Source organism: Ursus americanus, chromosome 7 (genome assembly GCF_024610735.1).
Source record: "Ursus americanus isolate L20-20 chromosome 7, mUrsAme1.1.p, whole genome shotgun sequence".
NCBI lineage: Eukaryota > Metazoa > Chordata > Mammalia > Carnivora > Ursidae > Ursus > Ursus americanus.
In genome coordinates, this window is record NC_142133.1 from 39,938,298 (window position 1) to 39,954,969 (window position 16,672).

At 40.3% G+C, this 16,672-nt stretch overlaps 1 protein-coding gene across 9 annotated transcripts in view; it reads right to left on the reverse strand.

Moving 5' to 3' along the window:
• Nucleotides 1–291: 291 nt before the first annotated feature.
• EVA1A (eva-1 homolog A, regulator of programmed cell death) overlaps nt 292–16,672 on the reverse strand; it is a 56,999-nt gene continuing 40,618 nt past the window's right edge. For 6 of the 9 annotated variants that reach the window (XM_087863615.1, XM_087863613.1, XM_087863612.1 and 3 more), the window contains 2 exons: nt 16,486–16,655; nt 292–1,577 (listed from right to left, as the gene is read on the reverse strand). In XM_087863615.1, coding sequence (XP_087719741.1) covers nt 1,204–1,577; nt 16,486–16,531 — 420 coding nt within the window. In that variant the 5' untranslated portion in view covers nt 16,532–16,655 and the 3' untranslated portion in view covers nt 292–1,203. Of the gene's footprint in view, nt 1,578–16,485; nt 16,656–16,672 lie in introns of those variants that run through there. The other 3 variants (XM_045788380.2, XM_087863609.1, XM_087863610.1) reach the window with 2 other exon arrangements.

Sequence of the window (16,672 nt, forward strand, 5' to 3'; positions counted from 1 at the left end):
TTCCCTACTTACTTCCCTTCTCCATAGGGGGCCACCTTCTAACTTCTAGCCTTGGGCAAGTCTATCCCCTACTTAACAACCACTCAGCTACATTGTAACTGTTAACATGCAACACAGAGTAAATGAAAGGTCCCTACTAAGTCACACAGGGCCATTTTCTTTATTCTTTAGTTTTTCCATTTCTCCCAGTTCTCCAGTTGTTGAAAGGGCCTGGCAAAAGACCGTAGCCACCTATGTAAAAGGTCTGCCATTTAAAGTAAGTATAACCACAGAGATGGACATGAAACAAAAAAGATTTTATGTAGCATTTATTTTTTTTATGTCATCCTAACTTTGGCTTTATTCCTCATCTCCCATTCCCATTCTTTTCTTGGAAATCCAAACTTGTTTTTTTTAACAAAATGTTTAAAATCATAATTATCTAGAGTCATAACAAAATTTCTACTCTCCAAAAAGGGGGAGAACACAGCTTTTATTCTTATGCAGCATCTTCAAATATGCACATTAATATATATTTTATAAACTATTTAAAATAAAACCCTTCATCCTTTGAGGTTATTGATATTTTCTAGCTCACTGACACATCTCACATAATACATTAATTCTACCAATTTTCATGAATGAGGTGGGAACTATACTAAAAAATAGGATTTTAATCCCTGAGGTGCCAGTTAAAATGGACGAGGTTGCCATTGCAACACAAGATTTTTAAAAATCAGCCTTAAATAATAATCATAAATCATGCTATCTGGATGAGAATCACCTCCATAGCATCGGGTCATTTAGAAAATTGCATTTACTGGGTTAAGTTCACCCTGCTATTCCTAGCCCTCATGCCATGATAATCTTCCTTTTGTAAAGGAATAACACATAGCAATGAAGTCTGCAGAAACTTCTGAGATCCTCAGAAATCAAGAGAAACCACAGTCCCGTTTCTCTAGTCTCCATCCACATTGTTGGAGAGGATTTTTCAGCACCATTCCACGACCTGGAAAGGTTGATGAACTGACTTGGTTTTTCTACTTTTCCATAAATTTAGTGGAAAAGGAAAGCTCAGTCCTCCTGGCTAGAAAATGGGCGTGGCCTGCTTATCCCTGCCCCCAGGACTCCCGCAGAACTGCATTCAGCTCTGTGCCCACCCTCCCTGCCGACCCTGGCCCTTGCCGGCGGTTTCCCGCAGAGTGCGGGCTTCGGCTCCTGCCGCTAGTAGTAGCGGTTCAAGCTCCTGGTCCCGGGAACCTCAGGCTGGCCATTCATCCAGATCTCCCTGATAATGCGCTCCCGCTCCTCCAGCCGCTGGGCGCGCTCCAGCTCCTCGGCCGAGGTGAACACGTTCTTGTTCAAAGTCCTTTCGAAGCGGCGGTGTCTCCTGACCGAGATGTCAGACGCCGTGTCTGAGCTGCCATCCTCGCTGTCGCTGCTCTCGCAGCTGCTGTCTCGGTCCTGCAGGAACTTCTTCTGGGGACGCTGCCGGCAGTCCGTGTGGCAAGAGATCCTCATCACCAAGGCAGCCAGGGTGAGCACCAGCCCGATGCACACGCCGGAGACAAAGTACAGAGCTGCTCGCTCGGGATTTTCTGCAGGAGAAGGAGGAAGAGGCATGTGAGAGATGACGACCCTATATGCGGAGAGCAAATAGGGCTCCCGCCCCCCTTGCACAGCTCTCATCACACCTCAAAGCTCCGATAGTTACAAATATTGCCTTCCCATGTGACAATCTGTATAGTGTATTCAAAACGTAATTACCAACAAATGGTGAATCTGGGTATAGGGCATATGGGATTTTTTCCCTATATTCCTGCAACTTTAAATTTGAAATAATTTCAACATGAGAAGATAAAAAGAAAGACAATTATTGTTTAGGATGTATTATAAGCAACCAACGACTTGGATGTCATTTGCTTAGGAGGTGTATATGTGTTTAAAGCCTATTTTTGCCTATAGCGGAAGATTCTTGGCTTCTGAATTTGCTCCTGCAACCCTTGAAGACCCTTTTAATCACAGATGTAAGCAGCTTCTTTTATTTATTTATTTTTGATGACAAATTCATAAATAAAACCAAGGACCAGTGCCTCCTGTATTGTAACTATACCATCACAGGCCTAAGTCAACACAGTAGTCAGCTCCTGAGATGCCCTCCACCTCTTAGTATTTCTTAGTATTCAGCCTCTTACATAAGCCCCTCCCTTTGAGGGCTGGATATAGTGGGCTGGACCCAGTGATCTATTTCTAAAAAACAATATGGGAAAAATGATGAGTGAGTCTAAGGTTAGGTTTCAGAAGACTGACTTCCAACTTGCCTATGCCTTCTCTCTGGCTTTTTTCACTCACTTGCTCTGACGAGGCCAGCTGCCATGTTTTGAGCTGCTCTACAGAGGGGCACATAGCAAGGAACTAAGAGTAGCCTCTGACCAACTGCCTGCAAAGAACTGACTCGTGCAAATGGCCATGTGCGTGAGTTTGGAAGTGAATCATGCCCTCCTGGTGCAGCCCTGGCGTGACCCACAGAAACAACAAGATAATAAATATGTGTTGTTTCAAGTCACTAAGTTTTGAGGTAATTTGCTATGCAGCAATCGATAACTCATACAATCACGGATGGAAAACCCGTGTAGGTATTTTGTGATGACCTCATCAGGTGACTTGTGGGGAAGAAATTTGAGGTTTTCCTTGGCGAGAAAAGAAAATAATCATTCTGTGAATGTGCAGTATGTTTCGTGGGCCCGGTGATGACCCCTGTATGATGTGCTCAGTAGGATGAGAGTCTTTGGGTGAACAGCCTTCCCTTTGTGGGTAAGTACGAGAACATAGGGGCGTACCTGGCCTTGGGTCCCAAGGCATGGTCAGTCTGACAGGACTTAATCTTGAGTTACCATCAGCAAATTCGTTTTCCATAATCTCTATTCACTGGTTAGTATGAATCAAAACATATATTGTTTTGTGAGTTTTTAAAGAATATAAGTGGGATCATATATAATACATATCTGTTTTTTAATTTATTTATTTTTAATTTTTAATTTAATTTTTAATCTGTTTTTTAAATTTAAGGATATTTGTTAGTGAGATTTCCAGATATGCCAACAGCATTCTTTTTGACTGCTGCATAGTCTTCTGTAGCATAGACATGTCAAAGTTTATTTAACCATTTCCTTATTACTATGACATAAATGGTTTACAATTTTTCACTATTATGAGCAATGCTAGTGTCAACGTGCTTGTATCCTTGTACACATCTCTTTATATACATGTAGAATTATTTCTACAGGTTAGTTATATAGAAACAGGACAACTGCATCAAAGGGCATGGACATTTTGAAGTTTTATGCATTCTAAATTGTACCCAAAAAAAGGTTCTATCAGTCTAAACACAGCATATCGAATGCATGTATTTATGATATCTCTTTCCCTCTGAAACTTCTACCAAAATGACAGTGATGTGAATGCAATAGATATAAATTATAGGTACATAGAGGAGAGGAGAGAAGATAATAGAAGACACTAATAGCAGATACAAGAGTAGTTAACAAACAATGTAAATGTGGTGAAAGGGGGGTGATATCAATATCATGGCGGTGTAAGATATCCTAACTTTTTGTGTCCCTTTTTTTTAAACTGCTAATTAAGCAGCCATCCACAAACAAAAGTGTCTCTGTGGGAGTCTTATGATCCAACAGCATAGGCCAAAAAACCCCAGGAGGAGTTTCGCCCACCAGCCCACCAGATCATCCAATAATAGACAGACCGCAGACAGACTTCGGTTTGGACTGTGGAACTAGCAACCCCAACCCTGACCTTTCACAGCTGTGTTTTGGGAAAATTTTGAAAAGTATTGACTTGGGCAAACACCCATGGATGAAACAGAATTCCAGCACATCACTGAAGGAAACAAGCAAACAAAACAAATTTGAAGGAACTCTTCCAGCAGTGCCCCCCAAGTTGACACAGCACAGAACTGAACTATTCCATGGCACCACCCTGTGGGGGGAAAGGAGAGAAGTGTGTGAGTGCCTAGCTACCCCAGCTTTGCTGGATGCTGCACAGCAAACCCATTTCCTTCCAGCAACATCCAGAGTACTGAAGCAGGACCTCCATGATTGAGTGGAAGGAAGAAACTGGGAAAGAGGCAAGTAAGAATATCAAAGAGCATTATAAAGGGACACAGTTCATGCTGTCTGAGCTCAGGATGTCTGGAGAAAGTCCACCCACAAACCTCTGGGAGAACCTCAGCCACGGATCTTCCTACCAGCTGGCAGACACCCCTAACACCCCAAGTGCTAAACCCATACCTTCTTCCACTCTAAAGTGGCTCCTTACTCAGGCTCCAAGATTGGCAGCAAAAACAAATTAGGTAAAATGTAGTGCTCTCAGAAAAACAGACCTGGATCTGTAGGCAAGAGAGAACCCACAAACTTGAGCTGTAGCACCACCTTCTGGAAAACAAAAGAGAGGTTTCCAGCAGCCAGTCAGGTGAGCTGTAATATCCAGAAAAGTCATAAAAGCTTAAGAATTCTGCCACAAGAGGGAGCAAGAAGTGTAGAGCAGGTATATAAATACAAGGTCAGAGAGAATCCCAGGTACAGCAGGACCAACGAACAAAATACCCCATCTGAAGGCAACTAGTGAAGAGTTGAGGAGGTGTCTTTAGTTCAAAGGCAAAGCAGCAACACAGAATTACAAGGAACATGAAGAATCAAGAAAACATGTCATCATCAAAAGATAATAATCCTTCAATAAACATTTCAAACGCATGAAATCTTACAATCTAGCATATAAAGAATTCAAAGTAACTGTTTTGAGGAAACAATGAGCTACAAAGAAACACAGAAGACAATTCAATGAAATCAGGGAAAAAAACACATTAACAAAATGAGAACTTTAGCAACACATAGAGACCATAAAAAAGAACCAGGCAAAAATTCTGGAGCTGAAGAATTCAATGGTTGAAGTGAAAAATGCAATAGAGAGAATCTGTATCAGAGTAGATCAAATGGAAGACGAAATAAGTGACCTAGAAGACAGTGCTTTTCAAATAACCCAGTGCAAGGCAAACTGAGAAAAAAAGAATGACAAAGAGCAAAGAAAGCCTTTGTGATCTATGGGATTCAGTCAAATGTACAAATGCTAGCATAATCAGGGTTCCAGAAGGAGAAGAGAGGAGCAAGGGGCCAGAAAGTTTAAAATATAATAGATAAGAACATCTCATAACTGAGGACAGACTTTGACATCAAAGTTCACAAAACCAATAGATCACCCTATTATCTCAATGCAAAAAGACCTCCAAGCCACATTATAATGAAAACTGTCAAAAATCAAAGAAAAAGAATCCTAAATGTATCTAGAGAAAAAAAGATGATAACTTATAAAGGAACCCCCATTAGGCTATCAGTGGATTTCTCAGCAGAAACCCCACAGGCTAGGAAAGAGTGGAATGACATAGTCAAAATGTTGAAGAAAAAATTACCAGCCAAGAATACTCTATATGGCAGTTATTCTTCAGATAGAAAGGAGAAATAAAGACTTTCTCAGTGAAACAAAGGTTAAAGGGATCCTGCCTTACGAGAAATGCTGAAAGGATCAAGCAGAAGTGAAAAGATGCTAATTAGTGGCATGAAAACATCTGAAAGTGTACAACACACTGGGAAAGGTAAGTATGCAGTCTGATTTAGAAAACTCTAAATCTGTACTAGAATGGTGTGTTAACCACTAAACTATAGTATAAAGGTTAAAGGAAAATAGTACTAAAAATAACTATTACAATCTGTTAATGAATGCAATATATAAAAAGAGGTAAATGGTGACATCAAAACTATAAAGGGAATAAAATGGTGGAGTTTTTGTATGCAGTTGAGAAGCTTTCAATGTTTTACCAATGAGCATGATGTTAGCTGTGGGCTCGTCGTATATGGCCTTTATTATATTGAGGTATATTCCTTTTATACCGAGTTTGTTGAGGATTTTGTCATGAAAGGATGTTGTATTTTGTCAAAAGCTTTTCCTGCATCTATTAAGATGATCAAGGAAACAGGGAGATGAAATCACTGTGTTTAAGAGATATCTGCACTCCCATGTTCGCAACAGCATTATTCACAATAACCAAGACACGGAAACAACCTAAGTGTCCATCAACAGATGAATGGATAAAGAAAATGTGTTGTGACCTTAAGTACATTATGCTAATTGAGGTTAAGTCAAACAAAGCAAGACATATACTGTATATGTCACTAATATGTGGAATCTAAAAAAGACCTCCTCATAAAAAGAGGGTATAGTGATGGTTAATAAGAGCTGGAGAGTGAGAGAATTGGGGGTGTATTATTTAAGGCTACAAATTTGCAACCTGTAGATAAATAAGTCCTTGCCTTGAGGAGTTAGTCTAGCAGGCAAGCAAACCTACCCATTCCCGTACTAAAGGGAAGAGTTTCTATAGAGGCATGAAGAGGGATCTCCAGAAACACAAAGGTGAGTGGAAAAGCTAAAGATCAGTAATGGGGATCTGAGAAGGCTTTCTAGAAAAGACACCCAAATCCATGCTTTACCAGGGTGGAAAACCATCAGGCAGACCAGCATCGATTTGAAGTCTCATCTCAGTCATCTTTTATTTTTTTTTTTAAGATTTTATTTATTTATTTGACAGAGATAGAGACAGCCAGCGAGAGAGAGAACACAAGCAGGGGGAGTGGGAGAGGAAGAAGCAGGCTCATAGCAGAGGAGCCTGATGTGGGGCTCGATCCCACAACGCCGGGATCACGCCCTGAGCCGAAGGCAGACGCTTAACCGCTGTGCCACCCAGGCGCCCCTCAGTCATCTTTTAAACACTACTTACCTACCCTGCTGAATTGTGGTAAAGGTTAAAGGTATTACAGATGACCAGCATAAAGGGATTATCCAAGATCTTGGCAAAGATAGGCATTCAATAAATGATAAGTCTATTTATTTTCTTCCTTCCTCCTTTTCCCTTTCTTCCTTCCTTACATGTTCTCTCCCTCCCTCCCATCCATCCCTCCATCCATCTAATCTGTTTTCCTCCTCTTCCCTTCCTTCCTTTCTCATCCCATCCTTTTTTCCCTGTGAATGCATCTCCATGTTTTTTGCACCCTGCCCTCACCACCCCCCCATTACATAGGTTAACTTTGAAGATGGTTACTGAACTTTATCTTGGGAACTACTATTCTTCCTCTAGCTTAACTAATGCATCCTATCCTGCTACTCCAACCAGAAAATATACTCTTTTGCCTACAGCTTTCTCAGACATGGATTCCCAGAAAAGCCAGTAAAAGCAATGAGAGAGGGCAAGGGGGGTTACTGGGCCTCACTGGTTCCTGAGGAGGTGACTCACAGCTGATTTTCACAGCTGATATAATTTGTTTTGTTTTTCTTCATCATGCTTCTGCAAAAATCGAAACTGTAGCTCTATCGTGGTTGTTTTTTCTAGTCTCTGCTCCAGGTCACTTCCTCTTGGCCAATGATCCACCCTGGTCTTGGCCAGATCCAGACAGCTGTTAATTGCCCAGGAAATAGAGTGGGGAGGGCTATTGTCGGTTGTTTTCCCTCAGTAAATAAAAATAAATGTATTGCAGTATCTTGCTTCCTGCAGGGTCATTGTTTTCATGGGCAGGAAGAGGCTCTATGTGGAGGTCCTGGGGCTAATTTCATTTGCACCCTTCGAGGCCAGATCATGCCCAGCAGCCTCTATAGGAGAAGAGCAGCATCAGCCTAGGCCAGATCAGCTGGTCTCCGTGCAAGTGTAACTGGTTCCTCTGCCTCGACTCTTGGCCTCAAAACTTGCAATCCCCTTTTTTAAAAAAGATTTTATTTATTTATTTATTTATTTATTTATTTATTTATTTATTTAGAGCAGGAACAAGGGACAAGGCAGAGGCAGAAGGAGAGGGAGAAGCAGACTCCCCGCCAAGCAGGGAGTCTGACTCGGGACTCAGTCCCAGGACCCTGGGATCATGACCTGAGCTGACGGCAACTGCTTAACCAACTGAGCCACCCAGGTTCCCCAATGGAAAGAAAAATGTTTAACAAATTTTAGGTTTTAAAGATAGTAGTGGGGCTTTTGTAGAATCAGGGAGTATTCAGCATAATTTCTTCTCCAAACTCTTAGAGCATTGCAAGGATTTCTCTTTATGGGATTCTGCCCCTCCCCATAGAAAAGCAAAAACTCCCAGTAACACTTCTGCCCTCTCTGAAATGCTGGAGAAAGCTGCCCTCCTTCTTGCATCCCTGACTTGTTCTTCCTCAGGAAGAGGGGGTGTGGGAGAATCGCTGCCCCACTAGGCTGGCTCTGGAGTATACTCCCTCTCTTTCGCCTCTTTCATCTTCCCTTACCACCTGTCCAGGCCATAAGTACCCCCAAAAGAGGCCTTCCATTTCCTTACCCATCATCCTAACCCACCCTGCTCACCTTTCTTCATCTACAGCAGGAAAGACCTATGGTCCTAGGACTAAGGGGAGCTACGTACAAGCCCCTGAATATTCTCTGCTCTGGCTTAACCATTGCTGCAGTTGATACCCTATTCTGATGCTTTTCTGACTCCTTGAGTCTGGAAGGGAGGAAGAGTGTGATTAACTAGCCCCTCTGATCTGGGCAGCACTTTATATAGTTGTATTATAACTAGCTATATAGTATCTTTCCCATACAACAGTGAGGAATTTGAGGGCAGAATCCACCTGATTCACTTTGGATTTCCAGAACATCCAGTGCATTGCCTTGCTCATTGTGTGTATTTCACAAATATTTATTGAATTAAATCATGAATACACAATTTCTAAAAGTCCAGTTAATAAATTCATTAGATGTGGATAAATATGTATATAGTATGTATGTGTATGTATGTGTGTATACATATAAGTGTGTGTGTGTGTGTGTTTATAATGGTACAACATTAAAAGAGTAAGGGATGAAAAAAATTTATAAAATCACCATAATCCCATAACCTGAATATAACTACACATTGTGTGGTATAGTGAAGTGAATTTTCTTCTGTTCTTTCTTGCTATCATATAAATGTGTACATATTTATTTATATTTACTTGGTTGTATTTATATAATTTATATATTTTTATCTGCATACTTCTTTTGTTTGTTTTTAAGACTATTTTTAAGAGCAGTTTTAGGTTCACAGCAAAATTGAGGGAAGTACAGCGATTTCCCATAACCCCCACTTCCACATACCCATAGCCTCTCTCATTATTAACATCCCTACCAGAGCAATACATTTGTTATAACTCAGGAACCTACACTGACACATCATAATCACATAAGGTCCATAGTTTACACTAGGGTTCACTCTAGGTGTTGTACATTGTATGGGTTTGGACAAATGTGTAGTCAGAGTACTTTTGCTTGTAATGCTACTTTCTTTTCTGCTTTTTTATTTCATGTGTTACATTACAATGCATTCTCAAAAAAGGAATCTTTGTGTTAGAGGGGATACATATTTTTATACCTCTTGATACATATTGCCAGTGGCTTTTCAAAATTAGTACATTAAATTTTCTTGCCATCAGCTGATGTATCTACGTATGAAAGTACTACTCTCCAGGAGAGTATAGTCCAACTTTTAAAATTTGTTCTGATAGGTCAATAAATGGTTTCTTTATTCCACAAAAATTTATTGATAGTCTACAGTGCCTTTGGGGCTAAAGACACAAAGGTTCTCAACTTTCACAGTATAAAGGGGAATAACATGAAACAGAAACTATAGTACTTTCTCCAAACCCCAAATTTGTGACTATCAATTGAGTTATGCTGGGTTAGGCTCCCTCACTGCTAAGAGACCACCTCCCCCAAGCCAATCTCATAGGAAATGTGATTCAAATTCTGGCTGACTACTACATAATTCATACCGCTGTACTTACAGTTACACATTCAAAGGATATTGGGTGATGGGCATTAAGGAGAGTATGTGATGTGACGAGCACTGGGTGTTATACACAACTGATGAATTACTGAACACTGCATCTGAAAGTAATGTTGTACTCTATGTTGGCTAATTGAATTTAAATTTTAAAAAAACAAAGAATATTGGTTAAATGAAAAAAATAAATGATCCCCCAAAATATCTGCATTAAAAAAAATTACTGTAAACAAAGTTAAAAGACAAATGCCAAAATTATGAAAAATATTTGAAATATGCCACAGAGACAAGGGGCTAGTATATAAAGAACACCTAGAAAGAGCATTAAGAAAAAAGACCCAACAACTAATAAACAAAATGGACAAAAGATTATGGAGAGTTCACAGAAAAAGAAATACAAATGGACCTTCAGTGTATGAAAAGCTGCTCACCCAAAGCGGGACTTGGCACACTATGGCTCCTAAGCCAAACCTGACCACCATGTGTTTTGTTGTTGGCACACAGCAGTGCCCATTCATCTATGCTCTATGTCTGCTTTCATGCTAACAACACAGGAGTTCAATAGTTAGAACAGAGACTGTATGGCCCACAGAGCCAAAAATATTTATTATCTGACCCTTTACAGAAAACATTTGCTGACCTGTGACCTAAAGAAACAGAAATTAAATGACATTTAGATATTATTTTTCACTTATCAGATTGTCGAAAATCCAACAGTTTGAAAATAGTGTTGCAGGACCTTCTTATGCATCTTAAAAAGAGTAAATGGGTAAAACTCCTTAAGCGGCACTTTGGTGATACTGACCTTAACTAATAATTTATACACACTTTGACCCAACGATTCCACTTTTGGGAACTTATTCTACAAATGTGCTTGAACATGTATGTGTGCCCACAGTTATTTTTATTGCAACTCTGTTGCCCTATTTGAAAAAGTTGAACCACTCCCACTGGCCAACAGAGGACTGGTTAAATTATGGTTCATCTGTACAAAGGAACAGTATATAGTCATTTGAAAGGAGGAAGCTCTCTATACACTGATATAACACATATTCATGATAACATTGTTTGGTGAAAAAAGCAAAGTACAAAAGAGTATGTATGATGTGCTACCTGTGTATAAAAGGGGCGAGGATGAGACTGAATGTTCATCTTTTCTGACCTGTGCACAAAGAACTCTGGAAGGTTGCAGAAAGGCTTGATGATGGCTCAAACATGGGGACTGGATGGAGGGGGCTCTGAGGTTAAGACTTCTCACTGTTTGTCTTTTTATATCGTTTGATCATTGAGCCATGTTTAGTCACTGATTAGTTGAGCACCTAATAGGTGCCAGACACTATTCTAGAGGCTGAGGAAAAAAACAAAAGTCTCAGTGGTCCTGGGAGCTTATATTTTACTGGGAGAAATAGTAAATAAACAAGATAAACAAATAAAACAGTTTGTATGTTAGATGGTAATAAGGTGATAAGGAGAAGAAAACAGTAAAAATAGGAAGGAGGATATGAAGTGTCAGATGTGTGCTGGAGGGACTCGAGTAGGCAGGTGGATAGTGACCAGGGGGATTCTAACTAAGAAAGTGACTTTTAAGGAAGAAATGAAATGGAAGAGTGATCAGGAGAATGTATTATCAATTCAAAACATTAAATTAAAGAGCAATCATTCCATTTAATCTTTCTAACAACCTTATTAGAAGTTATTTATGAGGTTATTACTATTAATGAGATTATTATCCTCATCATAAATTATTATATTATGATCCCAAGGGGTTGCCTGCACAGAGTTGAAACAAGAAATGTTAACTGCTCCAATCCCAGTACTGAGATACAGGGAGCAAAACGTGTGTGAGGAGTGCATAGGCGGGCATCTAAGCCAGGGTGGGGAAGTGAGGGGAGAAGACGGCAGACCCCAAGGACTGTGAGGGAGTTAGCCAGTCCACAACCAAACGAAAGAATTCTTGGAAAAGGAAATGGCTGCAAAAAGCAAAGGTGAGAAAAGGTGCAGCAAGTGGTTTAGAATAATTGGAGTGAGATCTTGATCAGGGAGCTCTACAACTAAACGAGAGCCCCCAAGAAGTCAAATTCAGACACTAAAAGCCCTGAGAAGCCACATAAGAAACCGCAGCTTGAAGAACTCACACTGTCCCCAAATCTCGTTTTCCTTGCTTGCCTCTACAGCATGTTTTCCAGCCTTAGCACTATTGACCTCTTGGGCCATTAATTCTTTGTTGTAGGGGTTTCTCATGCATTGTAGGATGTTTCTCTACCACTAGATGCCAATAGCAGCACCCCCCACCCCAGTTGTGACAACCAAAAATTTTTCCAGATATTTCCTGAAGTCCCCCATAGGACAAAATCATCCCCGGTTATGAACCACTGGTCTAAAGGTTGAAAAAGCTTTGTCATTTTTTTTTGTCAGCTAGATGGTCATGTAACACAGTTTTGGCCAATGAAATATGAGATCTACTGGATCGTCCTTCCTTTTTTCAACCATCTTGAATGAGGGCAAGAGCAACAGCAGCCACTTTGCAGCCATTTGATGACAAGCATAAAAGAAAGGACGTGAGAATCACATAGATGCTGGTCCCTACATCTTTGATCCAATGCACCGCCTACCTCCAGACTTCTTCTTATGAAGGTAAGATAACTCCTATGTGTTTAGGCCACCAAGTTGAGGTTTTCTATTATTTTCAGCTGAAAGCAATCCTAATTATTAAACCATACAAAAGTGTTTGGATTTCATCCCAGACATAATGGGGATTCACTAAAGTATTCTAAAAAATAAAAAAGAATTACATCATCAGACCTGCAGTTTGGAAAAATCATTTTGCTACAAAACACAATCTTTGCTATGAAGCAAGATGGGAGGCAGATAGACCATGGAAAATGCTATTATGGCAAGATAAGCAAAAATGGAATGGGGCTTGGATCAATTAATTCAATGATGGTGGGAATAAAATGGAGGGGACACATCTGAGAAACATTGAGAGGCATGTGGACTGACCCTAAGCAATTGAATATGTGCAGTGAGTAAGATACATCAAAGGCTAGAAATCATACTTCTGGTGTAGGTGATGCCCTACATGGTACATGAAAGAAGGAACAACTGACAGAGAAGGACAATATTCCATTGCAGGCCAGGTTGAATTTGAAATGCTTGTGGCATACCCAAATTGTAATGTTCAGGGCATTTAGATACACAGGTCTAGAAGTCAGAAAACAATAAGCGACTGGTAATTTTTAAAATATGTGTATGATTCTAAATTTTATTTTTTTAAAGATTTTTATTTATTTATTTGAGAGAGTGAGTGAGCACAAGCAGAGGGGTGGGGCAGAGGAGAGAGGGAGAAGCAGACTCCCCACTGAGCAGGGATTTCCCAACGTGGGGCTTGATTCAGGACCTTGGGATCATGGCCTGAACTGAAGGCAGACACTTAACCACTGAGCCATCCAAGTGCCCTAATTCTAAATTTTAAATTCCAATAAAATAATATTATTTATTACAAAAGTGGTATCAATGAAGTATAAAATACTTAAACATACAGCTAAGCAAAAGAAATTTAAAAATACACAGACATACTCATAAAATCCCAGCATCCAGATATACTTTGCAATAAAATGTACTTACATATACATGTGAATATACAAACATAAATGGCCCTATACTGCATATGCTATATGCTAACAGGCTTTATTCACTTAAAAACACATCATAAATATCTTTCTACTTCAATTAATAGTCCCCCATTTTTCTGATTTTTTATTATATAAACAGTTTTAAGATCAATTGTCCTCATAGTGAAATTTCTGCCCTTATCCCTAGTTATTTCCTTAGGATAAATTCCTAAATATGGAACTTCTGGCTAAATGGTATACATGTTTTTAAGGCTTTTGACAGATGTTCCCAAATCACTCTCTAGAGAGGTTATAGCAATTTACAATCCCATAACACGGTAAGTACTCAGTTCCCCACACTTTCTCCAAAACTGAAATTATATGCATAACCACTCAAATCTTTGAGAAATTTATAAAATAAAAATGTTAATTTCATTGTTTTTATTTGGCATTTGTTTAATTGCTAGAATTCGGGCCATGTATGTTTTCTCAGAGATTGTAATTTTTCCTTGGCAAACTGCTGATTCTTGTTCTTTGTCTACTATTCTTTGGGACATCTGATCTTTTATTGATTGGTAAAAGCTCTTTATATGTTATAAACTTTAACCCTTCTTCATTAATGCTGCATTTTTCTCTTAGTTTTCATTTGCCATTTAATTTTAGGGTACATTTGGATAAACAGGTATTTAAAATCATTTGAATTGTCAAAGTTTGAAATGGCTATTGTGAAGCATGGGAACAAGATGTTTCCAAAAGCAAATAGAGACTGAAGTACTACTTGAAAGGCTCAGCTGAGGTTTTATACCATGAATTTCTAATGGCTTCAATCTGCAAAACCGCAGCAGCATTTGGTTATTTCAGTGCAGAGGGCGAAAGGGGAGAAAGTGGGATTTACCTAGAGTCAGTGTTTTGCCTCTTGTTTTAATCAGGAGCTGGACAAAGAAGAAGGGAGTTGTGTGCATTAGCAAATATGGTGCTGAAATGATGGGCCACATGGACAAAATAAGAGGCAACTGATGCTCTGGAAGAAATTAGGAGGGATAAGGGGCCCCTGTGTAACTGAAGACCAGATATAGCTGAATGAAAACATGAGCGAGCTACAAGATTAGGACATTTTTTTACAATTTTCTTCTAACATACTTTTTATTGCCTTCAATCCACTTGTTCCATTTTCTTCTTTTAAAGCAATTATTTTTGTATCTGTTATATTCACCTTCATATTGTAAATTCTCTTAACTCATTTTCTTTACAGCCAGGGGTTGTTGCCCATCACACTCAGAATTCATTTTCAGCCAGCAGGTCTATTTACTGGATCTAACCCATTTTATTTTAGCCACTTTACTTTCCATTTCCTTGCATTCTCTTTTTATTTCAGCTCATATTTATTTAAAAGGAGCATTGTCTTCCTGTGTCCCAACCAATATTTAATTCCAGAATATGGGGTGGAAAGGAGAAAGGTTGGAGGGGGGGAGAAAAACAGGGACATGTGCTCTTTTAGCCCTAGCAAGATCACAAGACACACAGTAAACACCAGACCATTCAATGAATTACCACGTTCAATGGTCACAACTCAGGGTCATGCTGGCCGAAATGGAAAACTGCCAGGTACTTCCTGTGCCAAGCAGAACTCCAAAGTCCAGGAGCCTGTATGCTCTCACCCGAGATATGTTCTTGCAATAGTTGATTTGCAAATGTTCTTGGAGGCCTTGGAACCTCCAGGCCCTCCCTGCCACCACCCACTTCATTTGGGGGACATCTTCACTAGAGAGTTGAGAGGATCGTCATTCAATTGTTTGTGAAACATGATGCCAGTACAGCCTTGAAGAAAGAACAAAGCTGAGATTCCTCTGATGTGTGGTGCCCGGGGAAGGAGGCCCCAGGCACCAGACTTCCCTGGGAGGTGAGGAGCTGACCGATGACCCAGGCCTTTGCTGACCCAGGAAGGGAGAAGCCTGGCCTTGAGGCCTGTGCAGACCACATGCTGCATCTTGCCGCCCCTGAGAAGTCCTCCTTTCTAAAATCAGGTTGTATGTCATCTAAGATCCTCTCTCAGAGAGAAGCCATGAGCTTCCTTTATCCTTAACCCTGGCTCAGATTTACCACTGTAAATAGAAATGTCAGGTTTTATATCTGAACTCAGAGGTCACCACATATCAACCCTGGCTAGAGACCCAGAAAGTAAAATCAGTCCTCTGATTAGAGGAATTCTAATCAGAACCTCAGCCCCTTCCTTTTTATACAACATCCTGAGACAAGAGGCAAAACAAAACATAGTGAAAGCAAACTATCAAAAAAAAAAAAAGGTAAAACTCATTCAAGCAGCAGAAAATTGGTTTGGTCATTGAGCATTTTCAAGTATTTTTTAAATTTCACCTTGATTGAGGTGTATTTTCATGTATTTTTAAACGGCTCCTCTTACATGAACAGCATCTGTTCTCAAGAAAGTATCTTGAGGAGACAGTAAGCCATCTTCCTAAGAGTTTAACTTTGAATTAAGGAAAGGACAAATATCAGCCTCTCTGAGACTCACATGCTTTGTGTCTTCATGTCTCCCTGGAGGTTATCACACACCTCATACAGTCCCACAAACACAGACCACACACACACACACACACACAGAGGCACACACACCTGGGTGGGACTGAGAACCACTGCACAGAAATGAGCAGGCTGAGGATACTCCAAGAGCCTCTCTCACAGGGAGTCAAATGCATAATACAAAGTAGCCCCAGGCTACTTCATTCACTCACTGAGCCCAAGGAAACCAAACATTTTTAGCAACATAAAGCTTTTAGAGTCCCCACCACCACCACCACCACCCATTGCCAAATTAGAGAATGTCAAGCTTAACCTTCAAACCAGAAGATCTTTCATCTCAAAATTCAGCACAGACAAATCCCTCCGCTATGACTAAGTAGCATTTCTCTCCTGGGAATAAGGCCACTGATGGCCACCCAGGAGAGAGCCTCAGCCCTCAGCCCTTGACCCAGCCAAGATTGGACAACTACCTGAGACAAAGGAATAGGCCGCTAGGATGTTGCTGAGCAAAGCCATGTCCACGCACTCAGTAATCACCAGTTCCGTGCTATGGCAGAAGGGCGGCCTCGACGTGGCATCCAGAGGAAGCCTCCCGAAAATGCTTCAGCTGGATCAAGGTGGCACCTTCCTCTCTTCTCTTCTGTTTGGGAACACAAA